At 44.5% G+C, this 27,146-nt stretch overlaps 4 protein-coding genes across 10 annotated transcripts in view; 2 read left to right on the forward strand and 2 right to left on the reverse strand.

Annotated features, from left to right (window-relative positions):
- The window catches only part of LOC135096547 (glycine receptor subunit alpha-4-like), an 11,080-nt gene extending 7,466 nt beyond the window's left edge, over positions 1-3,614 (forward strand). The window contains exons 6-10 of the mRNA XM_063998114.1: positions 182-316; positions 876-976; positions 1,228-1,388; positions 1,738-1,876; positions 2,524-3,614. Of these exons, the coding sequence (XP_063854184.1) occupies positions 182-316; positions 876-976; positions 1,228-1,388; positions 1,738-1,876; positions 2,524-2,961 (974 nt within the window). The 3' untranslated portion in view covers positions 2,962-3,614. The remainder of the gene's footprint in view (positions 1-181; positions 317-875; positions 977-1,227; positions 1,389-1,737; positions 1,877-2,523) is intronic.
- LOC135096552 (eukaryotic translation initiation factor 2-alpha kinase-like) lies at positions 3,530-6,688 on the reverse strand. Its single transcript, XM_063998122.1, has 4 exons — positions 6,516-6,688; positions 5,833-5,955; positions 4,974-5,135; positions 3,530-3,851 (listed from the first exon to the last, which is right to left on the reverse strand). Exons 1-4 carry the CDS (start codon positions 6,686-6,688, stop codon positions 3,728-3,730), a joined length of 582 nt encoding a protein of 193 aa, XP_063854192.1. The 3' UTR covers positions 3,530-3,727.
- Positions 3,530-27,146, reverse strand: part of LOC135096546 (gastrula zinc finger protein XlCGF57.1-like) — a 275,120-nt gene continuing 251,503 nt past the window's right edge. For 2 of the 6 annotated variants that reach the window (XR_010264801.1, XR_010264799.1), the window contains one exon: positions 23,888-24,023. Coding sequence is in view for 1 of the 6 variants with exons in the window: in XM_063998113.1 (XP_063854183.1) it covers positions 6,920-8,350 (1,431 nt within the window). In the remaining 5 variants the exon portion in view is untranslated. Of the gene's footprint in view, positions 3,950-6,919; positions 8,449-11,943; positions 13,302-13,998; positions 14,122-14,684; positions 14,852-14,998; positions 16,277-17,254; positions 17,781-23,887; positions 24,024-27,146 lie in introns of those variants that run through there. The other 4 variants (XR_010264797.1, XR_010264796.1, XR_010264798.1 and 1 more) reach the window with 4 other exon arrangements.
- Positions 19,383-22,236, forward strand: LOC135096554 (uncharacterized). 2 transcript variants are annotated; one of them, XR_010264802.1, is made up of 6 exons: positions 19,383-19,501; positions 19,632-19,700; positions 19,834-19,887; positions 20,204-20,322; positions 20,627-20,756; positions 21,633-22,235. XR_010264802.1 is itself a non-coding variant. In XM_063998124.1 (5 exons), exons 3-5 carry the CDS (start codon positions 19,847-19,849, stop codon positions 21,897-21,899), a joined length of 438 nt encoding a protein of 145 aa, XP_063854194.1. In that variant the 5' UTR covers positions 19,383-19,501; positions 19,632-19,700; positions 19,834-19,846; the 3' UTR covers positions 21,900-22,236. The 2 variants fall into 2 exon arrangements, 1 of the variants encoding a protein (XP_063854194.1); XM_063998124.1 differs by lacking the exon at positions 20,204-20,322 and having other exon boundaries at positions 21,633-22,236.

Consider the following 27,146-nt stretch of genomic DNA (forward strand, 5'->3'; position numbering starts at 1 on the left):
TAACGCATCTAATCCCCTTCTAACACCCTTAATCCTCTTCTAACGCATCTAATCCCCTTCTAACACCCTTAATTATCATCTCACACCTCTAATCCTTTACTAATCCCCTTCTAACACTCTTAATCCTCTTTTAACGCATCTAATCCCCTTTCAGTAGCCCTAATCCCTTCCAATCCCACAGTCTCGCACACCACGGAGGATCTGGTGTTCGACTGGGAGCCTGAGGTGCCGCTGGTGGTGGATGATAACATTGAATTGCCCCAGTTTGACCTCGTTGGCAACCACACGGCGGACTGCACTCAGGTCTACCACACAGGTCTGTATTGTGGTGGTGGTGGTGGTGGTGGTGGTTTTATTTGTATTATTATGAATTCATGTAGTAGTAGTAGTAGTAGTAGTAGTAGTAGTAGTAGTAGTAGTAGTAGTAGTAGTAGTAGTGATTATCATTATTATTTTTCTACAATGCAAAACAATAAATAAATAAGACAATTAATAAAAAAATAAAGAAACGTGATGAATTATTTGTTTATTTATTTTATTTACTATTATTTTCTATTCGTAATAAATAAATAAATAAATAAAATACATAATATTTCTTGGTAAACATTTTTCTCTCTCTCTCTCTCAGGTCACTTAAGGTCAGGTCAGATTAAAAGGTTACCCATATCAAGCTAAAATGTCGAGAGAGAGAGAGAGAGAGAGAGAGAGAGAGAGAGAGAGAGAGAGAGAGAGAGAGAGAGAGATTATTCATTGTCTATCTCTCTCTCTCTCTGCATCTATCAAAATCATTCTTTTTCCTTTTTATAACCAACCAATTACATTTTCCTTTTTCCCCTTTCACTATCTCAACGTAATTAATTTTCCCACGCCTTCAGGTAACTTCACGTGTCTTGAGGTGGTCTTCCAGCTGCGTAGGCGCCTCGGATACTACCTGTTCCACACCTACATGCCCACGTGTCTTATTGTCATAATGTCGGTGAGTAGATGGGCAGGGTTGATAGATAGATGGATGAATAGATAGATAGATAGATAGACAGGTAATTCAACAACTAAACAAATAAATAAACCTTTAACAAACTATACCAAGAAAAAACGTGGAAAAAAAAAAAAACCTGCCTAACTTAACGTAGCCTAACACTCCTTATAACCCCATTTATAAACTTATACTCTCCCTAATCCCTTACAAACTCAATCTAACACCTTATAACACGATCCAATCCTCCACAGTGGGTCTCCTTCTGGATCAAACCCGAGGCGGCACCAGCGCGAGTCACACTGGGCGTCACTTCCCTCCTGACTCTGTCCACCCAACACGCGAAGTCACAAGATTCACTCCCTCCCGTGTCCTACATTAAAATTATCGATATGTTTATGTCCACGTGTACTGTGTGAGTGTTATGGGGTGTTTTTGGGTGTTTTGGGGAGTTTTGGGGTGTTTTGGGGAGTTTTGGGGTGTTTTGGAGTGTTTTTGGGGTGTTTTGAAGTGTTTTGGGAGTTTTTTGGAGTGTTTTGGAGTGTTTTGGGGAGTTTTGAGGTGTTTTGGGATGTTTTGGGTGTTTTTGGGGTGTTTCGAGATGTTTTGAGGTGTGTGTGTGTGTGTGTGAGAGAGAGAGAGAGAATTTTTATACGTACCAATGAAAACCTTATAAATCTTTCAACCTAACCCAAACCACACACACACACACACACACACACACACACTCCCTCCCTCCCTCTCACTCTCACTCACCCTCACAGCTTCGTCTTCCTGGCCCTGATGGAGTACGCCCTGGTTAACATAGTACTTGGAGACGGCCCTGAGGTACCCCCGAAGAACAAGGGCGGCGCGGAGAAGCAGGGGAGGGCAGCAGGGATTATACAAGGTTGCTCTAAGAAGGTAAGAATTGGTGGTGGCGCTGGTGGTGGTGGTGGTGGTGAAAACTACGTAAATATTAGTCATGCGGTTCTATTTCTTATGGTGGTGGTGGTCGTGGTGGTGAAAACTACGTAAATATTAGTCATGCGGTTCTACTTCTTATTTTTTCCCGTCCTAAATGGTGGAAAAAGTGGAGTTTTGGGGTGGGGAAAACTAAAACAGCGCCAAATACCGCTTCAGGGCCAAATACCGCTTCTTGCCACCAAAAGTCATTGTTGTGATGGCCCCCGTGTTCTTGATCTTCCTCTTAATTCGACTGCTGATACCGACTACGGCAAACTTTTCACAAGAACGGAAAGGGAGGCACTTCATTATTAACTTTTCACTTAACATTAATGACAAGCTACGGTATAATAATTGAAAGCCTAGATTCGTAAACGCCTCGCATTTTTTTGTTTACTTTCGTGTTCGTGACTACCTCAAGGCTTCGGTGTTGAAATTACTATAGAGAGCATTGCAGTTGTAAACCTTAGTAGTAGTAGTAGTAGTAGTAACGTTCAAAACTGACAAAAAATTATATAAGAAAAGTAAATATAAAAATTGATGTATATTTCTCTCTCTCTCTCTCTCTCTCTCTCTCTCTCTCTCACAAACCCATTTCTTTGCAGGAGAACGGACGCCTAGCTATCTCAGCCGCCCCTGCCTTCCCAACAGATCCCCTGGCAGACCTCCCCCCACACCACACCTACACCCACACCCCCCTACTGCACGAACCCCCCATCCTCCCACCCCTGCAGCCCCTCCACTCCCCACTACCACCCCCACACATCCACACACACCTGTTTGATCACCCCCATCTGCCTCACATCCACCACCACCACCACCTCCGCTTCCCACCCCCTGCTCCGGGTTTCGCTGATGTGTGTCCCCCGCTCCCTACTGTCCCCCCTCCTCCCCCGCCCCCCTCGCGCCACCCAGGACCCACTCCAGCGCAGAAGAGAAGGGCGAAAGCAATAATGGTCGACAGGTTTTCAAGGGTGTTTTTTCCTTCGACTTTTGGGTTAATTAATGGAATATATTGGATTATTTTCTGGCTGTATCTGTGAGCTGGGGTGATGGGGAGGGTAAAGGGGAGGGGCTCTGGTAAGGCCTAGGCTGGGGTTTCTTTCAATGGGTGGATGAGTCAGAAAGAAAAGTATGAATGAGGAATAAGAAAAAAATAATAACAATAACAGCAGCAATAAGAATGTTACCACTAACAACAATAAAAAGAATAAAAATATTAATGATAATAGAATAGAATAGGAGAGAGAGAGAGAGAGAGAGAGAGAGAGTGTGTGTGTATGTCCCATAGAGAAATTAATATATGTTCTCAAGTATGTATGTATATTTTAATAGTATACAGAATGCTGGCCATTTATGTATACCAGATTATTTGATGTATGAATGTATGGATGTATAGGTTAGGTGAGGTCAGGTTAGACATGCGCCACACACTCACCCTTGTCACCATTCACTCATTCATGTCCGTCGCGTCACAGAAGGCGCCGTCACTCACGCACATTTTCCGTCAAGCTTTGCCTCACTGCGTCGCGTTGCGTCGTCAGCCTCTCCGCGCACCAGTCAGGTCGTCTTCACGGCTCGTCAACTTGTGTTGTCAAATGAAAACCAGTGTTTATAATTAAAAAGATGTGTTAAGTAAACTTTATTGCTTTCCGAAACTTGAATGAAATTGTAAATAAAGATAAGTATAAAATGACTTAATTTGGTTGTATTTAACTTGTGGATGAACAACAGCACAGTGCGGGGCGTGACTGTGTGTGTGTGTGTGTGTGTGTGTGTGTGTGTGTGTGTCCGCACCTGCACGCTGCGTCACCTCGCCTGGCCCACACCCGCTGTACACCTGTAATGAAGTGCAGGGCAGCGACTGCTGGCCTGTGCGTCAGAGGAGTGGCACTCGTGGAGGATTGGGGTCCCGAGCTGGCTAAGCCGTGGCCTGCCGGAATGAGTTGCTGGTTATGCATTTGTTGTAGTGTTACCACACTGGGCAAGCGAGGATACTGCCACGCTGGGCAGGAGCAGCAGCTGGTGTAGCTGTACAGAGAGAGAGAGAGAGATCCCAGTCACGTTTATTTACTGTTGACTGAAGTACAGACGAACAGCTGAGCGCGTGGCACGGCGCGCTCAAAAAACTGCCAGTTTTCAGAAGTTGAGAAAAATGTGCCAGGGTGCCAGCGCCTTCACTCCCACAATGATTGATAAATGTATAAATGAATATGCTAAGGTTTGGTTTGGCTAGAAGTACATCCATCTATATTTGTCATTCATCGCTGTTATTCCGGAGTATTTTACATATTTTAGATTAAATTTAGATGAACAATGTGTGTGTCCACCAGCCTCAATTAAACACACACACACACACACACACACACACACACACACACACACACACACACACACACACACACACACACACACACACACACACACACACACACAGTTACAATGCAATAGAGAAAGTAAACCAATGATGCACTCTTTGTTTTACTAACCCAAATAAACACAAACATTACACTTCATAAAAGAACATGGAAGAGAAAAGTACAAAGCTGACACCACCAGTCACGCAACAGAAGCACCAGTCAAGATGGTGAATGCTCATTATCACCCAGCCAGCCCTGCTTGTCCCCAGCGTGAGGCAAGACACACGTTGGTAAGGAACACCCCAGGACAGTTAGTGCCCCCCTTAGGAACACCCCCGAGCCCCCAAAACCTTGTGCAAGTGAACCAAAGCTGTGTGTACAAGGCTGATAACACTTTATTGATCAAGAAGCTAAAAAATAAAGAAAAAATTGAGGAGCACAGGAAGGCTGCCGGTCACCCTGCCCTCAGCAACACCCATCAGCCCCCAAGGCCTTACAAGTCAACAAAAGCTGTGTGTGCAAGGCTACCAACATTTTATTGATCAATTAGCTAAAAAATAAAGAAAAAAGTGATGAGCACAGCCACAAACACCACACCTGCACTTCCTTTTCACTGTTAGATAAGAACAGTTATGAAGACAGGACAGTAGGAAATTACCTCCTCTCCTGTGTGTCACTGCTAAGTAAATACGCACACAAACACAGGAGACTTGCTGGCTATGCACGGCGTCTTGGGGGTCCTGCCATCCTGGGGGGGCGTCTCCGGCCAGCTGTTGTAGCAGCGGACGACAATGTTGGCGTGGTTGAGCTTGGCCAGGGCCCTCGCCTCCCTCTTCACTCTCTCAGCAGATGACTTGCTGCAGTGGTGGTGGTGGTGCAGTGTTAGTGTGGTTGGTGGTGTGGTGTGGCAGGGAGTGGTGTTGTAACTTATGTACAAACAAACACACACATGTATTACCCTAATGTAGCTTTATATACTGAGGGAAGAGAATGAAGAAGAGAGGAAAGATACGAATGAAGTATATAGGTGAAAGGAAAAAAATAAAGGAATAGAGAGAGAAGGAGAAAGGAAAAACATGAATGAAATACACATGGAAACAAAAAACAAGAAAAAAAATGAATGAAGCAAAGAAAATATAAAGTACAAAACACATCAGAAAATTCCCACTATTTGCCATCTTCTTCATAAATCAACACACACACACACACACACACACACACTGAAACATCTCTCAATGTCTCTGTTTGTCTTTTTCTCTCTCCATCTCTGTTACTTTATCCCTGTCTCTGTCTGTCTCTCTGTCAGTGTATGCCTCTTTGTCTGTCTAACCCTGCCTCTGTCTATCTCTCTCTCTCTCTGTCAATGTATGCCTCTCTCTCTCTCTGTCTGTCTAACACTGTCTCTCTCTCTCTCTCTCTCTCTCTCTCTCTCTCTCTCTCTGTCTATCTATCTCTCTCTCTCTCTGCATCTCTGTCAGTCTATCCCTCCCTCCCTCTCTCTCTCTGTCTGTCTGTCTGTCTGCCTCACAAACACTCACACATACACACACTCACTTGGTTGGCAGGTTGATCCTCTTCACGGCATACTCATTCTCATCCAACTTGTTCCGCACCTGACACACCACGCCAAGCCCGCCCCGCGCCAGACGCTGCACCGGCTCAAAGTCCGTCAGGTACCTGCAGAAGGGACAGGTGGTGGTGGTGGTGGTAGTGGTGGGGTGGACTGTATTCTTAAGACTTCTGCCAACACCACTACTTTCAAAAGGCTGTAGTTAAAGTGTCACAGGTTTGGAGGGCATTTTTATGGTTATAATGTCAAGAGTTACGGGGTTTCTGTGTTATTAACACGAGAAACACTACTTTTAAGAGGCTCTGGTTGAAGTGACACAGGTTTCAAGAGTGTCTTTATGGTTGTAGTGATAGATTAACAAGGTTTCTACATTATTAACAGGAGAAACACCCTTGAGAAAATGCCTACCTGCTTTCAAAAGGCTCTACTTGAACTGACATGGGTTTTAAAGGTGTTTTTATGATTATAGTGACAGATTAACAAGATTTCTATGTTATTAATATGAGAAACACTCTGGAGAACCCAGCTAATGATCTCTGTGGCTTGGAAAACAGTGGTGATGAAAGAGCAAAGCATTTCTGAATAACAGACTCACCTACAGTACAAACTAACACACAAACTAACCAACTAACTCAAAAACTAACCCAACCTAACCTAACAGACCAACCTGGAGGTGTACTCAGTGGAACAATCTGATCTCTCCACAGTAGGAAGAGTGTCCTGGGATGGTGGGGAATTGGGTGCCAGCAGGGCCTTCTCCTCCCCCTCCTGTGGCTGTGCTGCTGCTGCTGCTGGTGGTGGTGGTGGCAGGGCCTGGAACTGTATGCCCATCCTCTGCATAAGTGCCAGGACACAAACCACCACGAAATACAAATATTCATCACTTTCAAAACAAACAAACAAACAAACAAACAAACAACAAACCAATTGACCACTTCTCCCTTCTTCCCTCTCAGCCTCTCCTTGCGGCTCGTCTGCTGCCTGTGGGCGTGCGTGGGCGTGCAGGGAGTGTGGCAGTGTGGGCGTGCCTTTCAGCTCTACTGAGGCTGGAGTCACCGGGGACTGCAACAGCTATGATTTTGGCTGTTTTCTCTTCTTCTTTCCAGTGTGGGTGAGGATGTGTCTGTCAAGGGAACCGTTCTGGGTAAATCTTTTCCCACACTCCAGGCACTGGAACTTTCTCTCCCCAGTGTGGGTGAGGATGTGTCTGTCAAGGGAACCCTTCCGGGTAAATCTTTTCCCACACTCCAGGCACTGGAACTTTCTCTCCCCAGTGTGGGTGAGGATATGTGTGTTAAGATTACTTTTGTGGGTAAATCTTTTCCCACACTCCAGGCACTGGAACTTTCTCTCCCCAGTGTGGGTGAGGATGTGTGTGTTAAGGGAACCCTTGTGGGTAAATCTTTTCCCACACTCCAGGCACTGGAACTTTCTCTCCCCAGTGTGGGTGAGGATGTGTTTGTTAAGATCACCTTTCTGGATAAATCTTTTCCCACACTCCAGGCACTGGAACTTTCTCTCCCCAGTGTGGGTGAGGATGTGTGTGTTAAGATGACTTTTGCGGGTAAATCTTTTCACACACTCCAGGCACTGGAACTTTCTCTCCCCAGTGTGGGTGAGGATGTGTGTGTTAAGATTACTTTTGCGGGTAAATCTTTTCACACACTCCAGGCACTGGAACTTTCTCTCCCCAGTGTGGGTGAGAATGTGTTTGTCAAGATCACCTTTCTGGATAAATCTTTTCCCACACTCCAGGCATTGGAACTTTCTCTCCCCAGTGTGGGTGAGGATGTGTGTGTTAAGATGACTTTTGCGGGTAAATCTTTTCCCACACTCCAGGCACTGGAACTTTCTCTCCCCAGTGTGGGTGAGGATGTGTGTGTTAAGATTACTTTTGTGGGTAAATCTTTTCCCACACTCCAGGCACTGGAACTTTCTCTCCCCAGTGTGGGTGAGGATGTGTCTGTTAAGATTACTTTTGTGGGTAAATCTTTTCCCACACTCCAGGCACTGGAACTTTCTCTCCCCAGTGTGGGTGAGGATGTGTCTGTTAAGATTACTTTTGTGGGTAAATCTTTTCCCACACTCCAGGCACTGGAACTTTCTCTCCCCAGTGTGGGTGAGGATGTGTTTCTTAAGGGAACTTTTCTCAATAAATCTTTTCCCACACTCCAGGCACTGGAACTTTCTCTCCCCAGTGTGGGTGAGGATGTGTCTGTCAAGATGACTCTTCTGGACAAATGTCTTCCCGCAGAGGTCACACTTGTGGTTCCTGCCACCAGTGTGGGTGGCAGTGTGTTCAGCGGGGCCACTCCTGCCTCTCAGCCTTGTCTTGCTGGCATGGGAGAGGACGTGTCTTGCAATGGCAGCCTTGGTGGAGCACACTTTGCCGCAGTGGTCACAAGTGTAGGTCCTCACGCCCTGGGTCGCCCGCTGCTCCAGCCTGTTCCTGCTGCTGCTGCTGCTGCTGCTGCTGCTGTTTCCTGGCCTTGCACCCTCCATTGCAACGCTGCTCCTGGCTGCGTCCGGTCCTGCAGGAAGCCTGGGGCTGCAGGAGGGATGCACGGAGGGACTCCTGTCACTGGATACCGCCCTGGCACCTGTAACAGAGTAGGCCGTCACCACACAGGCAGCGAGGGGCTTCCTGCCTCAGCCTAACACACAGCCTGCACAGACAAGATACACCTGGCACCTGCAACAGAGGAGGCCGTCACCACACAGGCAGCGAGGGGCTTCCTGCCTCAGCCTCAGCCTAACACACAGCCTGCACAGACAAGATACACCTGGCACCTGCAACAGAGGAGGCCGTCACCACACAGGCAGCGAGGGGCTTCCTGCCTCAGCCTAACACACAGCCTGCACAGACAAGATACACCTGGCACCTGCAACAGAGGAGGCCGTCACCACACAGGCAGCGAGGGGCTTCCTGCCTCAGCCTCAGCCTAACACACAGCCTGCACAGACAAGATACACCTGGCACCTGCAACAGAGGAGGCCGTCACCACACAGGCAGCGAGGGGCTTCCTGCCTCAGCCTAACACACAGCCTGCACAGACAAGATACACCTGGCACCTGCAACAGAGGAGGCCGTCACCACACAGGCAGCGAGGGGCTTCCTGCCTCAGCCTCAGCCTAACACACAGCCTGCACAGACAAGATACACCTGCCACCTGCAACAGAGGAGGCCGTCACCACACAGGCAGCGAGGGGCTTCCTGCCTCAGCCTCAGCCTAACACACAGCCTGCACAGACAAGATACACCTGGCACCTGCAACAGAGGAGGCCGTCACCACACAGGCAGCGAGGGGCTTCCTGCCTCAGCCTCAGCCTAACACACAGCCTGCACAGACAAGATACACCTGGCACCTGCAACAGAGGAGGCCGTCACCACACAGGCAGCGAGGGGCTTCCTGCCTCAGCCTCAGCCTAACACACAGCCTGCACAGACAAGATACACCTGGCACCTGCAACAGAGGAATTTGGAGTTTGGAAAAAGTAACAGAAGGTGTGGCTGTAACTATAAGATGGGAAATGAAACAATAAATAAGACAACAAGAGGAAAAGATCTGGGAGTGATTTTGTCAAAGAATTTATCACCAGAAAAACGTATTAACAAGATAACAGGTGCAACGCTCAGCCTACTAACAAACACAACACTTGCCTTTGCTCATCTGGATACACAAACCACCACCAAATACAAATATTCATCACTTTCAAAACAAACAAACAAACAAACAAACAAGGAACCAATTGATCACTTGGGTTTTATTATAGTTTAAGCCATTACACACTACGTGGTAATAACCTACCTCATTTTGTTCTTCTCACTATTCACATCATTTCTAATGATTACACTACTTGTCGGAAATTAATAATAACGCCGTGGGCCGTGGGTACAGATTGGGGACATTGGCTTAAACTATAAATTTACCACCACTTCTCCCTTCTTCCCTCTCAGCCTCACCTTGCGGCTCGTCTGCTGCCTGTAGGCGTGCGCGGTTCTTCCTCACTTTCTCTCTCTCTCTCAGCCTCTCCTTACTGCTCGTCTGTTGCAGGTGGGCGTGCAGGGAGTGTGTGGGCGTGCCTGCTTGTCTTAGGAGTGAGAGCACAGAATTGTTTGTGTAGAGTAATCCTCTCTCTCTCTCTCTCTCTCTCTGCCCGGTGCCCGCGAAAATCTTGCCTTGTTTTTCTACTTTTCTAACGGCACTCTAAACTTTTTACATTTTATTGGTTCTTAATTTTCTTTTGTTCTTTGTCCCTTGTTTTCAGTATACAAATAACGGTGATCATCTACGAATTATTTATAAATTCTGAGTAAGTGAAAGAGAACCAGCGCACCGTGGGTAGAAGGCGGGAAACTTGAAATGTTGACTTCTGCTGCCCACGCAAAGAGCCAAGATGCCAAAAAACAGCTCACCCCAGACAATGTACTGCGCTTTTTGTTATATTGCTATGTAACACACAGGACACTGGATAAGGGTAGCGAAGATAATAAAAATAAATAAATAAATAAATGAAATAAATAAAAAGAAAAAAGAGGCGAGTGAGGTCCACCCCTGAAAGTCATGAATGAGGCATTATCGCACACTGGAGGACAAGAGTCTTGCAATGGACGCAGGGTGGCACCACTCCAGGGGCACAGGGCCTTCCAAGCAGTAGCACCAATAGTAGTAGTAGTAGTAGTAGTACATAAGAACACAAGGGTTGGTGCAGGAAGCCATCAGACCTGTATGAAACCTGCCAGTCTGTTTCCACCTGTCATCCCTGTCCATACACTGATCCAGTAGTAGTAGTAGTAGTAGTAGTAGTAGTAGTAGTACACCTGTCTGGTTGGTCAAAGATTGTCACTACAATTTGATGACTTTACTTGCTCACCACTACACTATTCTGTCCACCTCCCTAATGCAAGAGTTAACCAGTATTCTCAGTCTTTCACCACTATTCTGTCCACCTCCCTAGTGCAAGAGTTAACCAGTATTCTCAGTCTTTCACCACTATTCTGTCCACCTCCCTAATGCAAGGGTTAACCAGTATTCACAGTCTTTCACCACTATTCTGTCCACCTCCCTAATGCAATTAAGAGTTCACTAGTATTCTTTCACCACTATTCTGTCCACCTCCCTAATACAAGGGTTAACCAGTATTCTCAGTCTTTCACCACTATTCTATCCACCTCCCTAATGAGAGAGTTCACCAGTATTCTCAGTCTTTCACCACTATTCTGTCCACCCCCCCTAATGCAAGAGTTAACCATATTCTGAGTCTTTCACCATTATTCTGTCCATCTCTCTAATGCAAGAGTTAACCAAGTTAACCAATATTCTCAGTCTTTCACCACTATTCTGTCCACCTCCCTAATACAAGGGTTAACCAGTATTCTCAGTCTTTCACCACTATTCTGTCCACCTCCCTACTGCAAGAGTTAACCAGTATTCTCAGTCTTTCACCACTATTCTGTCCACCTCCCTAATGCAAGAGTTAACCAGTATTCTCAGTCTTTCACCACTATTCTGTCCACCTCCCTAATGCAAGAGTTAAGCATTATTCTCAGTCTTTCACCACTATTCTCTCCACCTCCCTAATGCAAGAATTAACCAATATTCTCAGTCTTTCACCACTATTCTGTCCACCTCCCTAATGCAAGAGTTAACCAGTATTCTCAGTCTTTCACCACTATTTTCTCCACCTCCCTAATGCAAGAATTAACCAATATTCTCAGTCTTTCACCACTATTCTGTCCACCTCCCTAATGCAAGAGTTAACCAGTATTCTCAGTCTTTCACCACTATTCTGTCCACCTCACTAATGCAAGAATTAACCAATGTTCTCAGTCTCTCACCCTTTTACTGGCACACTCCTGAACTCCCTGCCTGCTACTGTGTTTCCCCCTGCCTGTGACTTGAACTCTTTCAGGAGGGAGGCTTCAACACACTAGGCCAGCTTGTTATCCTTTTTATTAGCATCACCATTTATGGAATGCTATTTAGGATGCAGGGCGTAGTGTTACTGTTTATTTAACACCGCATTGGTAGAGCCTTCGAGCGGTAAAAGGCAAATCACTGTCTTTTGATACCCAGGTAATTAGGAAAACCCCCTTTTTACAGTTTGTACATATATATTTACAGTTTACATACAATACCACTTAAGTACTGAGCCCAAGAAACTGAATCTCAGCACAAGGATATGTAGTCTGTCTGTCACTGTTCTTGTCACCACAATAAAGTCACTTATACACTGTCACTTGCACTTATTTCCCTGCCTTATACACAAAAGGTACACACTTGTGGGAAAGACTCAGGGTGTAGTCTTAGTGCAATTGTTCGTGGCAGAGTTCAGACGCACACAGGACACAGCGCACCGCGCACACCCAGCTGGCCAGATTGGAGCTCTCCACCCAACTGCCCGGGGCAATGCGGCGTTCCTCAAGGTGCGGCGCTTGTGATCACGTGACATCGTAGGTGATAGGTTTCACAGGATCATATTTCACATATGAGTTATTCTATCTAGCTATTGCCTATTTATATAGTTTAACATTTACAGTTATTAATTATTATTTTATTATTGCATATAATAGTTATTCCTATCTTAATATTTACCAGTAAACTAGGAGAAGAAACAGTAATTAGACACTACTCCCAGCGGGCGTCACAATAGGAAATTTCCACTTATGCTTCTAGAAGGTTCGAATCTACAGTTACAATGGTTCCCTACACTATGTGCTAACAAGCTTTGAATAGCAAGAGATGCAATATCAACCATTCTCTCTCTCTTCATTTGTCTTCCCTCCCACACTGCCCCCAGTCAAGATGGTGAATGCTCATCGTCACCCAGCCAGCCCTGCTTGTCCCCAGCGTGAGGCAAGACACACGTTGGTAAGGAACACCCCAGGACAGTTAGTGCCCCCCTTAAGAACACCCCCGAGCCCCCAAAACCTTGTGCAAGTGAACCAAAGCTGTGTGTACAAGGCTGATAACACTTTATTGATCAAGAAGCTAAAAAATAAAGAAAAAATTGAGGAGCACAGGAAGGCTGCCGGTCACCCTGCCCTCAGCAACACCCATCAGCCCCCAAGGCCTTACAAGTCAACAAAAGCTGTGTGTGCAAGGCTACCAACATTTTATTGATCAATTAGCTAAAAAATAAAGAAAAAAGTGATGAGCACAGCCACAAACACCACACCTGCACTTCCTTTTCACTGTTGGATAAGAACAGTTATGAAGACAGGACAGTAGGAAATTACCTCCTCTCCTGTGTGTCACCGCTAAGTAAATACGCACACAAACATACGCACACAAACGCAGGAGACTTGCTGGCTATGCGTGGCGTCTTGGGGGTCCTGCCATCCTGGGGGGGCGTCTCCGGCCAGCTGTTGTAGCAGCGGACGACAATGTTGGCGTGGTTGAGCTTGGCCAGGGCCCTCACCTCCCTCTTCACTCTCTCAGCAGATGACTTGCTGCAGTGGTGGTGGTGGTGCAGTGTTAGTGTGGTTGGTGGTGTGGTGTGGCAGGGAGTGGTGTTGTAACTTATGTACAAACAAACACACACATGTATTACCCTAATGTAGCTTTATATACTGAGGGAAGAGAATGAAGAAGAGAGGAAAGATACGAATGAAGTATATAGGTGAAAGGAAAAAAATAAAGGAATAGAGAGAGAAGGAGAAAGGAAAAACATGAATGAAATACACATGGAAACAAAAAACAAGAAAAAAAATGAATGAAGCAAAGAAAATATAAAGTACAAAACACATCAGAAAATTCCCACTATTTGCCATCTTCTTCATAAATCAACACACACACACACACACACACACACACACACACACACTGAAACATCTCTCAATGTCTCTGTTTGTCTTTTTCTCTCTCCATCTCTGTTACTTTATCCCTGTCTCTGTCTGTCTCTCTGTCAGTGTATGCCTCTTTGTCTGTCTAACCCTGCCTCTGTCTATCTCTCTCTCTCTCTGTCAATGTATGCCTCTCTCTCTCTCTGTCTGTCTAACACTGTCTCTCTCTCTCTCTCTCTCTCTCTCTCTCTGTATATCTATCTCTCTCTCTCTCTGCATCTCTGTCAGTCTATCCCTCCCTCCCTCTCTCTCTCTGTCTGTCTGTCTGTCTGCCTCACAAACACTCACACATACACACACTCACTTGGTTGGCAGGTTGATCCTCTTCACGGCATACTCATTCTCATCCAACTTGTTCCGCACCTGACACACCACGCCAAGCCCGCCCCGCGCCAGACGCTGCACCGGCTCAAAGTCCGTCAGGTACCTGCAGAAGGGACAGGTGGTGGTGGTGGTGGTAGTGGTGGGGTGGACTGTATTCTCAAGACTTCTGCCAACACCACTACTTTCAAAAGGCTGTAGTTAAAGTGTCACAGGTTTGGAGGGCATTTTTATGGTTATAATGTCAAGAGTTACGGGGTTTCTGTGTGATTAACACGAGAAACACTACTTTTAAGAGGCTCTGGTTGAAGTGACACAGGTTTCAAGAGTGTCTTTATGGTTGTAGTGATAGATTAACAAGGTTTCTACATTATTAACAGGAGAAACACCCTTGAGAAAATGCCTACCTGCTTTCAAAAGGCTCTACTTGAACTGACATGGGTTTTAAAGGTGTTTTTATGATTATAGTGACAGATTAACAAGATTTCTATGTTATTAATATGAGAAACACTCTGGAGAACCCAGCTAATGATCTCTGTGTGGCCTTGGAAAACAGTGGTGGTGAAAGAGCAAAGCATTTCTGAATAACAGACTCACCTACAGTACAAACTAACACACAAACTAACCAACTAACTCAAAAACTAACCCAACCTAACCTAACAGACCAACCTGGAGGTGTACTCAGTGGAACAATCTGATCTCTCCACAGTAGGAAGAGTGTCCTGGGATGGTGGGGGGTTGGGTGCCAGCAGGGCCTTCTCCTCCCCCTCCTGTGGCTGTGCTGCTGCTGCTGCTGCTGCTGCTGCTGGTGGCGGTGGTGGTGGCAGGGCCTGGAACTGTATGCCCATCCTCTGCATAAGTGCCAGGACAGAAACCACCACGAAATACAAATATTCATCACTTTCAAAACAAACAAACAAACAAACAAACAAACAAACAACAAACCAATTGACCACTCCTCCCTTCTTCCCTCTCAGCCTCACCTTGCGGCTCGTCTGCTGCCTGTGGGCGTGCGTGGGCGTGCAGGGAGTGTGGCAGTGTGGGCGTGCCTTTCAGCTCTACTGAGGCCGGAGTCACCGGGGACTGCAACAGCTATGATTTTGGCTGTTTTCTCTTCTTCTTTCCAGTGTGGGTGAGGATGTGTCTGTCAAGGGAACCCTTCCGGGTAAATCTTTTCCCACACTCCAGGCACTGGAACTTTCTCTCCCCAGTGTGGGTGAGGATATGTGTGTTAAGATTACTTTTGTGGGTAAATCTTTTCCCACACTCCAGGCACTGGAACTTTCTCTCCCCAGTGTGGGTGAGGATGTGTGTGTTAAGGGAACCCTTGTGGGTAAATCTTTTCCCACACTCCAGGCACTGGAACTTTCTCTCCCCAGTGTGGGTGAGGATGTGTGTGTTAAGATTACTTTTGCGGGTAAATCTTTTCACACACTCCAGGCACTGGAACTTTCTCTCCCCAGTGTGGGTGAGGATGTGTTTGTCAAGATCACCTTTCTGGATAAATCTTTTCCCACACTCCAGGCACTGGAACTTTCTCTCCCCAGTGTGGGTGAGGATGTGTGTGTTAAGATGACTTTTGTGGGTAAATCTTTTCCCACACTCCAGGCACTGGAACTTTCTCTCCCCAGTGTGAGTGAGGATGTGTGTGTTAAGATTACTTTTGTTGGTAAATCTTTTCCCACACTCCAGGCACTGGAACTTTCTCTCCCCAGTGTGGGTGTGGATGTGTGTGTTAAGATTACTTTTCTGGGTAAATCTTTTCCCGCACTCCAGGCACTGGAACTTTCTCTCCCCAGTGTGGGTGAGGATGTGTGTGTTAAGATGACTTTTGCGGGTAAATCTTTTCCCACACTCCAGGCACTGGAACTTTCTCTCCCCAGTGTGGGTGAGGATGTGTGAGGCAAGATGACTCTTCTTGACAAATGTCTTCCCGCAGAGGTCACACTTGTGGTTCCTGCCACCAGTGTGGGTGGCAGTGTGTTCAGCGGGGCCACTCCTGCCTCTCAGCCTTGTCTTGCTGGCATGGGAGAGGACGTGTCTGGCAATGGCAGCCTTGGTGGAGCACACTTTGCCGCAGTGGTCACAAGTGTAGGTCCTCACGCCCTGGGTCGCCCGCTGCTCCAGCCTGTTCCTGCTGCTGCTGCTGCTGCTGCTGTTTCCTGGCCTTGCACCCTCCATTGCAACGCTGCTCCTGGCTGCGTCCGGTCCTGCAGGAAGCCTGGGGCTGCAGGAGGGATGCACGGAGGGAGTCCTGGCACCTGCAACAGAGGAGGCCGTCACCACACAGGCAGCGAGGGGCTTCCTGCCTCAGCCTCAGCCTAACACACAGCCTGCACAGACAAGATACACCTGGCACCTGCAACAGAGGAGGCCGTCACCACACAGGCAGCGAGGGGCTTCCTGCCTCAGCCTCAGCCTAACACACAGCCTGCACAGACAAGATACACCTGGCACCTGCAACAGAGGAGGCCGTCACCACACAGGCAGCGAGGGGCTTCCTGCCTCAGCCTAACACACAGCCTGCACAGACAAGATACACCTGGCACCTGCAACAGAGGAGGCCGTCACCACACAGGCAGCGAGGGGCTTCCTGCCTCAGCCTAACACACAGCCTGCACAGACAAGATACACCTGGCACCTGCAACAGAGGAGGCCGTCACCACACAGGCAGCGAGGGGCTTCCTGCCTCAGCCTCAGCCTAACACACAGCCTGCACAGACAAGATACACCTGGCACCTGCAACAGAGGAATTTGGAGTTTGGAAAAAGTAACACAAGGTGTGGCTGTAACTATAAGATGGGAAATGAAACAATAAATAAGACAACAAGAGGAAAAGATCTGGGAGTGATTTTGTCAAAGAATTTATCACCAGAAAAACGTATTAACAAGATAACAGGTGCAACGCTCAGCCTACTAACAAACACAACACTTGCCTTTGCTCATCTGGATACACAAACCACCACCAAATACAAATATTCATCACTTTCAAAACAAACAAACAAACAAACAAACAAGGAACCAATTGATCACTTGGGTTTTATTATAGTTTAAGCCATTACACACTACGTGGTAATAACCTACCTCATTTTGTTCTTCTCACTATTCACATCATTTCTAATGATTACACTACTTGTCGGAAATTAATAATAACGCCGTGGGCCGTGGGTACAGATTGGGGACATTGGCTTAAACTATAAATTTACCACCACTTCTCCCTTCTTCCCTCTCAGCCTCACCTTGCGGCTCGTCTGCTGCCTGTAGGCGTGCGCGGTTCTTCCTCACTTTCTCTCTCTCTCTCAGCCTCTCCTTACTGCTCGTCTGTTGCAGGTGGGCGTGCAGGGAGTGTGTGGGCGTGCCTGCTTGTCTTAGGAGTGAGAGCACAGAATTGTTTGTGTAGAGTAATCCTCTCTCTCTCTCTCTCTCTCTCTGCCCGGTGCCCGCGAAAATCTTGCCTTGTTTTTCTACTTTTCTAACGGCACTCTAAACTTTTTACATTTTATTGGTTCTTAATTTTCTTTTGTTCTTTGTCCCTTGTTTTCAGTATACAAATAACGGTGATCATCTACGAATTATTTATAAATTCTGAGTAAGTGAAAGAGAACCAGCGCACCGTGGGTAGAAGGCGGGAAACTTGAAATGTTGACTTCTGCTGCCCACGCAAAGAGCCAAGATGCCAAAAAACAGCTCACCCCAGACAATGTACTGCGCTTTTTGTTATATTGCTATGTAAGACATAGGACACTGGACAAGGGTAGCGAAGATAATAAAAATAAATAAATAAATAAATGAAATAAATAAAAAGAAAAAAGAGGCGAGTGAGGTCCACCCCTGAAAGTCATGAATGAGGCATTATCGCACACTGGAGGACAAGAGTCTTGCAATGGACGCAGGGTGGCACCACTCCAGGGGCACAGGGCCTTCCAAGCAGTAGCACCAATAGTAGTAGTAGTAGTAGTAGTAGTAGTAGTAGTAGTACATAAGAACACAAGGGTTGGTGCAGGAAGCCATCAGACCTGTATGAAACCTGCCAGTCTGTTTCCACCTGTCATCCCTGTCCATACACTGATCCAGTAGTAGTAGTAGTAGTAGTAGTAGTAGTAGTAGTAGTAGTAGTAGTAGTAGTAGTAGACCTGTCTGGTTGGTCAAAGGTTGTCACTACAATTTGATATGACTTTACTTGCTCACCACTACACTATTCTGTGCACCTCCCTAATGCAAGAGTTAACCAGTATTCTCAGTCTTTCACCACTATTCTGTCCACCTCCCTAATGCAAGAGTTAACCAGTATTCTCAGTCTTTCACCACTATTCTGTCCACCTCCCTAATGCAAGAGTTAACCAGTATTCTCAGTCTTTCACCACTATTCTGTCCACCTCCCTAATGCAAGAGTTAACCAGTATTCTCAGTCTTTCACCACTATTCTGTCCACCTCCCTAATGCAAGAGTTAACCAGTATTCTCAGTCTTTCACCACTATTCTGTCCACCTCCCTAATGCAAGAGTTAACCAGTATTCTCAGTCTTTCACCACTATTCTGTCCACCTCCCTAATGCAAGAGTTAACCAGTATTCTCAGTCTTTCACCACTATTCTGTCCACCTCCCTAATGCAAGAGTTAACCAGTATTCTCAGTCTTTCACCACTATTCTGTCCACCTCCCTAATGCAAGAGTTAACCAGTATTCTCAGTCTTTCACCACTATTCTGTCCACCTCCCTAATGCAAGAGTTAACCAGTATTCTCAGTCTCTCACCCCTTTCACTGGCACACTCCTGAACTCCCTGCCTGCTGCCGTTTCCTCCTGCCTGTGACTTGAACTCTTTCAGGAGGGAGGCTTCAACACACTAATCCAGATTTGAATAGCAAGATGCAATATCAATCTCTCTCTCTCTCTCTCTCTCTCTCTCTCTCTCTCCCTTGCAATCTAACTCCCTCTGCCTGTCTTGGTGTCTTGTTTCTCATTAAATCTTGTTGTTTTTCTTGTTTTGGTGGAAAGTCATGATTTTGTGTTGTGATTCCGTGGGTTTAAAAATTATTGGAGTTTGTCATTGTTTCCGTCCTCCTCCTCCTCCTCCTCCTCTTCTTCTTCCTCCTCCTCCTCCTGCTTCTCGCATTTCTTTCTCAATTTCTGCCATTGGGAAATGTTTAAAGTTCTGTTTTGAAAAATTTGATGTGTGTGTGTGTGTGTGTGTGTGTGTGTGTGTGTGTGTGTGTTATGGAAACTATAATTTCTCGTCCTCCTCCTTCAGTCAAAATATACTTAGCTCTCTCTCTCTCTCTCTCTCTCTCTCTCTCTCTCTCTCTCTCTCTCTCTCTCTCTCTCTCTCTCTCTCCACCACCATCTCCTGGTATATATTAAGAGGAGAGATGCAGAAGTAAACAGTGTTCTGGCCGCCACCACCACCACCACTATTACTACCACTACTACTACTACTACCACTACCACTACTATGGGTAGAAAAAGTCTGTTTTTACTTCTTTTAATGGTGAGTGACTTTCTCTCTCTCTCTCTCTCTCTAAACTTGTAAATATCCATCTATGTAATGATATATAAAGCCGTCCTCACTCTTTCTAACTCTCTCTCTCTCTCTCTCTCTCTCTCTCTCTCTCTTTCAGGTGACAAGTACTACCTGTAAATTTTTCACAATGTTTCATCCTAAGGGGCAATCATGCAAGGCAGCCATGGTACGTACACACACACACACACGTTCTCTTATGTATGTACAATATTGTGTATGTGTTTATATCTTATTTTATTTTATTTTTTGTTTCGTTTTTACTGATTATCACCGTCTCTCTCTCTCTCTCTTTCTCTCAGACCTCGTATAAGAATGGGCTGTTCCCGGAAAATTATGTACTGGTTCCTGGAGGGGTAAGTATGGCATTATTATGAACCTAACCTAACGTAAGCTAACCACACCTGCCTCAATAACGTCCCAAAACACCACCAATATGAAAATAAAATAAACATCACAATCATAGAAAACCACCGCCCAACTTCACAATCAAAGAAAACGAACGAAAGCCGAGGAATTTAAAGAGTGACTTACCTAGATTGACGACCAGCATTATAATCAACCTCATTATCTTAGACACACACACACACACACACACACACACACACACACACACACACACACACACACACACAGGTTTGTAATATGATTTTTGGTACCTTTATATTGCAGGAGCTGAGAGTGATATCAATTCTGGAGACAAAACTCCCAGCCAGCATTCGGTTTTTCATCTGCCCTCAAGAGGTTCCCATAAGTTATAATGGACTGTGGAGATTTAATTGCAGTGACAGGTGTGTGTGTGTGTGTGTTGCCCGTGTCAAAGATAAAAGGGGATGTTTAATGTTTTAAGGGGATGTTTATATCTAGGTAAGTCATCCTTTAAATTCTTCGGCTCTTCGTTTTCTATGATTAGGAAGTCGTCCCTTAAATCTTCAGGTTCTTGTTTATATTTATCCTAACCTAACCCTAATGTGTCCTAACCTAGCCTAACCGACTCTTGCATAACTTAAACCTAGCATAACTTAACTTAGCCTAATGTATCGTAAATAGACGCAAACCAAAACAAACCTACCCCCCCCCCTCTCTCTCTCTCAGGATACCACTGCTGGTGAAAACTGACCCGTATCTCTCTCTCCTCGACCACAAGTTATTGAAACACAAAAACATGACCTTGACACAGCTTAAATTACCTGATGGATTTACCTGTCGCCGCTGTGGCCTTCAGGTGGGTGAAGTTCCTCCTCCTCCTCCTCTTTTTCTTCCTCCCGTTTTTCCAATTCTTTGTTCCCCCTTCTATTTTATTTTCTTTCCTGTTTTTCCTATTTCTTTTCTTTTTTTTTATATTTTTCTCGTTTTCTTTAGTTTCATTTTATTTGTCTTTCTCGTCTTCTTTGCCCAATTCTTTCGTTTTTCTTGTTCCTTGTCTTTCTTGTTTATTTTCTGCTCATTCCTTTCGTTAGTCCTATTTCTTTAACTCCTTTTCTCATATTTTTTGTCTTTCTCCTTTGTTTTTGTAATTTCTTTCGTTATCCTTCCATTTCTCTGTCCTCTTCTTAATCCTTCTTTCTCGTTTTTTTTTTTTTTTGCCCATTCCTTTCGTTATTGTCCTATTTCTTTAACTCCTTTTCTCTTATTTTTTGTCTTTCTCCTTTGTTTTCGTTATTTCTTTCGTTATTCTTCCATTTATCTGTCCTCTTCTTATTCCTTATCTTTCGTTATTGTACTCCTTCTCCTCCTCCTCTTTAATTAATTCTGTTATTTTGTATGTATGCTTGTAATATCCCATACTCCCCCCATTTCCCCTTCCAAAACATAATTTTTCCCCACCATAAATAAATAAATAAATAAATAAATAAACAAACACCAAAAACATCACATTTCTGTTCCATTCCCCTTAAAAATACGCCATTTTCTTCCTGCCTCCCCAAAAGAGAAAATAAATAAATAAATAGAAGTAAAAAAAAAAAAATAAATAAATAAATAAATCATTCTAATCCTTACAAAAAAAAAAAAAAAAAAAAAAAAAAAAAACATCCATTTCTTCCCTCATTACCCCCCCCCAAAAAAAACACCCCATTTAAACCACCCATTTCTCCTTCAGGCCCAGGCGTTCCTCTACAGGTGTCCGAACTGCCACCCATACCACAGTGAAATATCGTGTTCATTTCTCTCCATTGGGATCCCAAGACCTGATGGTGACACGTCTTCGAGTCAAACAAGCAGCAGTAACGAGAGCAGCAAGGAAACAAGCGAGGAGGAGAGTGAAAACAGCAGTGGGGAATCTTCAAATGAAAGTAGTGGTAGAAGTAGTGGTGTTAGAAGCAGTGAGGAGAGGAAATTTCACTATAATATGAAGCGTTTGGGTTAGTTTCGTGTGTGTGTGTGTGTTTGTGTGTGTGTGGTGAAGGGAAGGGAGGTTTGGTTAGGTTTGGTTAGGTTATAGACACTTGTATTGCCAGAAATTAAGCTTTAGTGTTGATTGGGGTGAAAAAGTTACGTTAGGTTAGGTTAGGTTAGATTTTTTTTTGGTCATTATATAAAAAAAAAACAATGGTAGTGATAGTGATGAATAAAGATTGGATTTTGTCATTATACAGGACAATAATGATGGTGACAATGATGACGATGAATAAGACTCTTAATGTAACCTGCAATTGTACTCTTTTAAAAGCACCATATGACTTAATAAAGAAAAAGAATTACAAACAAATCCTTTCTCTCACCCCCAACACAGGTAATGATGATGATGATGATGATGATGATGATGATGACAATGACAGATAAAAACACACTTATTTATTTATGAAGGTAAAACAAAACAAACATTATGTGATAGGCAATATATAAATCTTTTCATATACTAACTTAACAATCGCCTTCCCGTCCCCACACACACAGCCCCATCAGCCACTAGGGCAAGGAGACAACCTTGTGGAACCCCCTGCTACACCCCAGGGGCTTAGACACACCACAGTTTAGCATAGTTTGTACAGAAAACATGAGAACACAAGGGTTAGTAGTAGTAGTAGTAGTGGTAGTGGTGGTAGTAGTAGTAGTAGTAGTAGTAGTAGTAGTAGTAGTAGTAGTAGTAGTAGTAGTAGTAATTTCTGTCATTGTTCTTGTGTCCCCTGTGCCACTTGAAGACCCCCACCAGACCCCCTCTTAGTCACCCTTGCTGTGTCCCCTGTGCCACTTGAAGACCCCCACCAGACCCCCTCTTAGTCACCCTTGCTGTGTCCCCTGTGCCACTTGAAGACCCCCACCAGACCCCCTCTTAGTCACCCTTGCTGAGTCCCCTGTGCCACTTGAAGACCCCCACCAGACCCCTTCTTAGTCACCCTTGCTGTGTCCCCTGTGCCACTTGAAGACCCCCACCAGACCCCCTCTTAGTCACCCTTGCTGTGTCCCCTGTGCCACTTGAAGACCCCCACCAGACCCCCTCTTAGTCACCCTTGCTGTGTCCCCTGTGCCACTTGAAGACCCCCACCAGACCCCCTCTTAGTCACCCTTGCTGTGTTCCCTGTGCCACTTGAAGACCTCCACCAGACCCCCTCTCAGTTATCCTCAGCTACTTAACTACAGTCTTAAATCTCTTCAAACAAGCAGATTTTTCACACATCAGCAATAAAATAATCCTGATAATTTAATAGATACTTTCATAGTCACCTTTTAAAAATTACAGTAAAATTCACTAGAGATTAATAAAGAAAACTGATGTGAGAAATGACACACACACACACACACACACACACACACACACACACACACACACACACACACACACACACACACACACACACACACACACACAGACCTCCATGCTTCTGTCTGCCACATTTATAAACAAGTGTCATGTTTTTCATATATATTTCACAGAGGACAAACAGAAATATATAGACTAAACAGTTTTCATTGAGAGAGAGAGAGAGAGAGAGAGAGAGAGAGAGAGAGAGAGAGAGAGAGAGAGAGAGAGAGAGAGAGAGAGAGAGAGAGAGAGAGAGAGAGAGAGAGAGAGAGAGAGAGAGAGAGAGAGATATTAATAAGTAATGCAATGAATGAATTACCTATATATAATCATTGAATTATTTTATCATTTACATATAAGAAAAATACAAGAAAGAAAGATGTTATTTAAATCTGTCCGTCTGTCTGTCTGTCTATCTGTCTCTACACCAGGTTGGCAAACACACACACACACACACACACACACACACACACACACACACACACACACACACACACACACACACACACACACACACACACACAGCAAGGCCCCCACAGCACACCCTGGCCCACCTCCTCCATCTCCCCCCCCTCCCCCCACAGCAAATTAAAACGCACATTTTATTTTGCATTTCGGAAAAATTTTAATTGCACGGACTTTAGAAAATATGGCAGCACGACCTCTGCCTCCTGTGTCGTGTCGGGTCATCCCAGGTCACATCGGGTCAATGGAGGTCACTGTAGTCTTCTAGGTCATAATATGGGTCTGTTGAATTGAGAGAGAGAGAGAGGAGAGAGAGAGAGAGAGAGAGAGAGAGAGAGAGAGAGAGAGAGAGAGAGAGAGAGAGAGAGAGAGAGAGAGAGAGAGAGAGAGAGAGAGAGAGAGAGAGAGAGAGAGAGAGAATTAAATAAGAAAACACACACACACACACACACACACACACACACACACACACACACACACACACACACACACACACACACACACACAAAGAAAATGAAGAGTAAAAAAATATATATTTATTGATTTGAATGAATTTAAATGTTTGAGAACAAAAGAATAGAAGGAAAAATTAATAAATAATGAAAGGAAGGAAGAACTGGATAAACAGACACAACAAAAATAAATAAATAAATAAAGAAAAAGAAAGAAAGAAAGAGAGGGAGGGATGAAGGAAGAAATTGAATGAAAGAAAAAAAAGGAAGGAAGGAAGGAAGGAAGGACTAGATAAACAAAAAGAATAAGAGGAGATAGAGACAAGAACTAATAAACAAAACCAAAACAAACAAGAAAACAAGAGAAAAACAAAAAAAAACAAGAAAAAACAGAGAAGAACAGGTAACAGAGATGAAAATAAACAAAACAGACCAAAATTCAATGAAAACAAACGAAAAACAACAATAAAAAACAGAAGAGGAGGAGAAAAAGAAAATAAACAAATAAATAAAAGACAAAAAAAAAAAAAAATAAATAAAAAAAGAGGAAAAACAAAAAAAAGAAATGGAAAAAAAAGAAATTGCAGGGAAATAAATAAATAAATAAATAAATAAATAAATAAATAAAAAAAATTGAAAAATCCTTCGCTGTTTTATACAAAGCATTTAAAACATTGTATGTGTGTGTGTGTGTGTGTGTGTGTGTGTGTGTGTGTGTGTGTGTGTGTGTGTGTGTGTGTGTGTGTGTGTGTGTGTGTGTGTGTGCGCGCCTCACCCAAACGCTTATTCCAAACACCAATTTTTTACTGTGGTGGTGGAGGGGGCTGTGGTGGTGCTGGTGGGCTGGAGGGGGCGTGCGGGGCTACAAGGGGGTGCGCGGGGCTATGGGGGTGTTGCAATACGTTTGGGTTCCTTGTCTTGTCTGAATCTTGCGTTTGAAGTGAGTGTATGAGGAAATATAGGTTAGTGTGTGTGTGTGTGTGTGTGTGTGTGTGTGTGTGTGTGTGTGTGTGTGTGTGTGTGTGTGTGTGTGTGTGTGTGTGTGTGTGTGTGTCTCTTACTACTACTACTACTACTAGACCTTATAATTGTGAAATCAGAGAGAGAGAGAGAGAGAGAGAGAGAGAGAGAGAGAGAGAGAGAGAGAGAGAGAGAGAGAGAGAGAGAGAGAGAGAGAGAGAGAGAGAGAGAGAGAGAGAGAGAGAGAGAGAGAGAGAGAGAGAGAGAGAGAGAGAGAGAGAGAGAGAGAGAGAGAGAGAGAGAGAGAGAAAGTTTGCTTGGAAATTTACTAAACAAACTGTGCAAAAAGAAAGAGAAAAAAGAGAAAAAAGAAGAGAGAAAAAAGAGAGAGAGAGAGAGAGAGAAAGAGAGAGAGAAACAAAATATAAGGTACATCTGTTGAAACTACTACTCTTCCTCCTCCTCCTCCTCTTCCTCCTCCTCCTCTTCCTCCTCCTCCTCCTCCTCCTCTTCCTCCTCCTCCTCCTTATATATAAAGACAAGAAGCTTACACACAATTGATAGTTCATTCCATCACCACCACCACCACCACTACCATCACCACCACCACCACCACCACCACCATGAGACGGTTGACAGTTCTTCTATTAATGGTGAGAAAACAATCCCTATTTTTATTTTTTTCTACTTATTTTCTCGTCAATAAGTATTTGGAACTGCGGAGGATGTGGAGGGGAAGGGGTGGACTAGGGGTGCTGTAGGCCTTGCTGTGGTAGGCCTAAGCTGTGGTAAGGAGGTCCACTAGGGGCTGTGTGTGTGTGTATGTGTGTGTGTCAAGGATGATACAAAATAAAATATCAAGAAATGTAAAGAAATAAATGTTTTTTCTTGAGATTTTCATGAAAGGAATTATCGCAAATATTTTCTTTTTTTGTGTTAATAATTTAGGTTTGATTTTTTACTTGGAATTTTGCTTTTGAGGGATGTTTTTTTTTCCATTAGTTTTAAGTCAATTATCATTCTAAAAAACACTTACAGCTAATGACTCACCACTCCCTCTCTCCCAGCCACTCTCTCTCTCTCTCTCTCTTACATAACAAATAAACAAGAAAACAATAAAAAAAAAGAAAAGAAAAAATGAACACATGCTTTTAATTGAAGTTAGGTTAGGTTTATTTACTTGACCCCCCCCCCCTCTCTCTCTCTCTCCCGCAGGTGATGAAAGGAGTGTGTGGGATAAATTTTATGAGAGTGCTGCATCCAACTGGCCACCAATGCGACAGGGCCATGGTACGTATATACGAGTACACACACACAAACACACACACACACACACACACAGAAATAGATTTAGGAGCAAGTTACTGAGAATTTGACTCCGGACAGACACGTTGACAAAATTGCTGGAAAGACGAAGAATTTGTTAAGCCGAATAAGAATGGCGTTCGCATATCTGGTTGAAGCAATGATTAAAAAATGTCACTGGTTTCCTCGTTAAGACCAAGACTGGAATACGCAGCAGCAGTGTCGTCTACCCGTACAAAGACGAACATTATAAAATTTGAAAGAGTACACAAAGGTCACTAAGATGGTTCTGAGTTGATTAAGCCGACCTATGAAGAGAGATTGAGGATGTCGGAAATTTTTGCCCTTGAAAATAGGAGAGAGAGAGAGAGAGAGAGAGAGAGAGAGAGAGAGAGAGAGAGAGAGAGAGAGAGAGAGAGAGAGAGAGAGAGAGAGAGAGAGAGAGAGAGAGAGAGAGAGAGAGAGAGAGATATTTAATAAACACCTAGAATGACAAATGATATGAAAAATGTGAGCAAAGAATATTTTATAAATGTAGACACACAGAGAGCAAGGGAAGACAGTAAGAAGCCTATGAAGAGAGTGATTAAGGATGCTGGAAACTTCTACCCTTGAAAATAGAGAGAGAGAGAGCAAGATTTAATGAACACTTACAGAATAACAAATATGAAAAATGTAGACAAAAAAT

The sequence above is a fragment of the Scylla paramamosain genome, unplaced genomic scaffold (genome assembly GCF_035594125.1).
Source record: "Scylla paramamosain isolate STU-SP2022 unplaced genomic scaffold, ASM3559412v1 Contig4, whole genome shotgun sequence".
NCBI classification, from domain to species: Eukaryota; Metazoa; Arthropoda; class Malacostraca; order Decapoda; family Portunidae; genus Scylla; species Scylla paramamosain.

Excerpts from the sequence above, each read along its gene's own strand:
- LOC135096552 (XM_063998122.1), bottom strand. The coding sequence starts at position 6,688 with ATGCAGAGGATGGGCATACAGTTCCAGGCCCTGCCACCACCACCACCA. Across the intron at positions 5,136-5,832 it reads AGGATCAACCTGCCAACCAA|CAAGTCATCTGCTGAGAGAG; the intron begins GTGAGTGTGTGT and ends CCACCACTGCAG. Across the intron at positions 3,852-4,973 it reads AGCAAGTCTCCTGTGTTTGT|GCCACGGCTTAGCCAGCTCG; the intron begins GTGCGTATTTAC and ends TCATTCCGGCAG.
- LOC135096554 (XM_063998124.1), top strand. The coding sequence starts at position 19,847 with ATGGGCTGTTCCCGGAAAATTATGTACTGGTTCCTGGAGGG. Across the intron at positions 19,888-20,626 it reads ATGTACTGGTTCCTGGAGGG|GATACCACTGCTGGTGAAAA; the intron begins GTAAGTATGGCA and ends TCTCTCTCTCAG. Across the intron at positions 20,757-21,632 it reads GTCGCCGCTGTGGCCTTCAG|GCCCAGGCGTTCCTCTACAG; the intron begins GTGGGTGAAGTT and ends TTTCTCCTTCAG.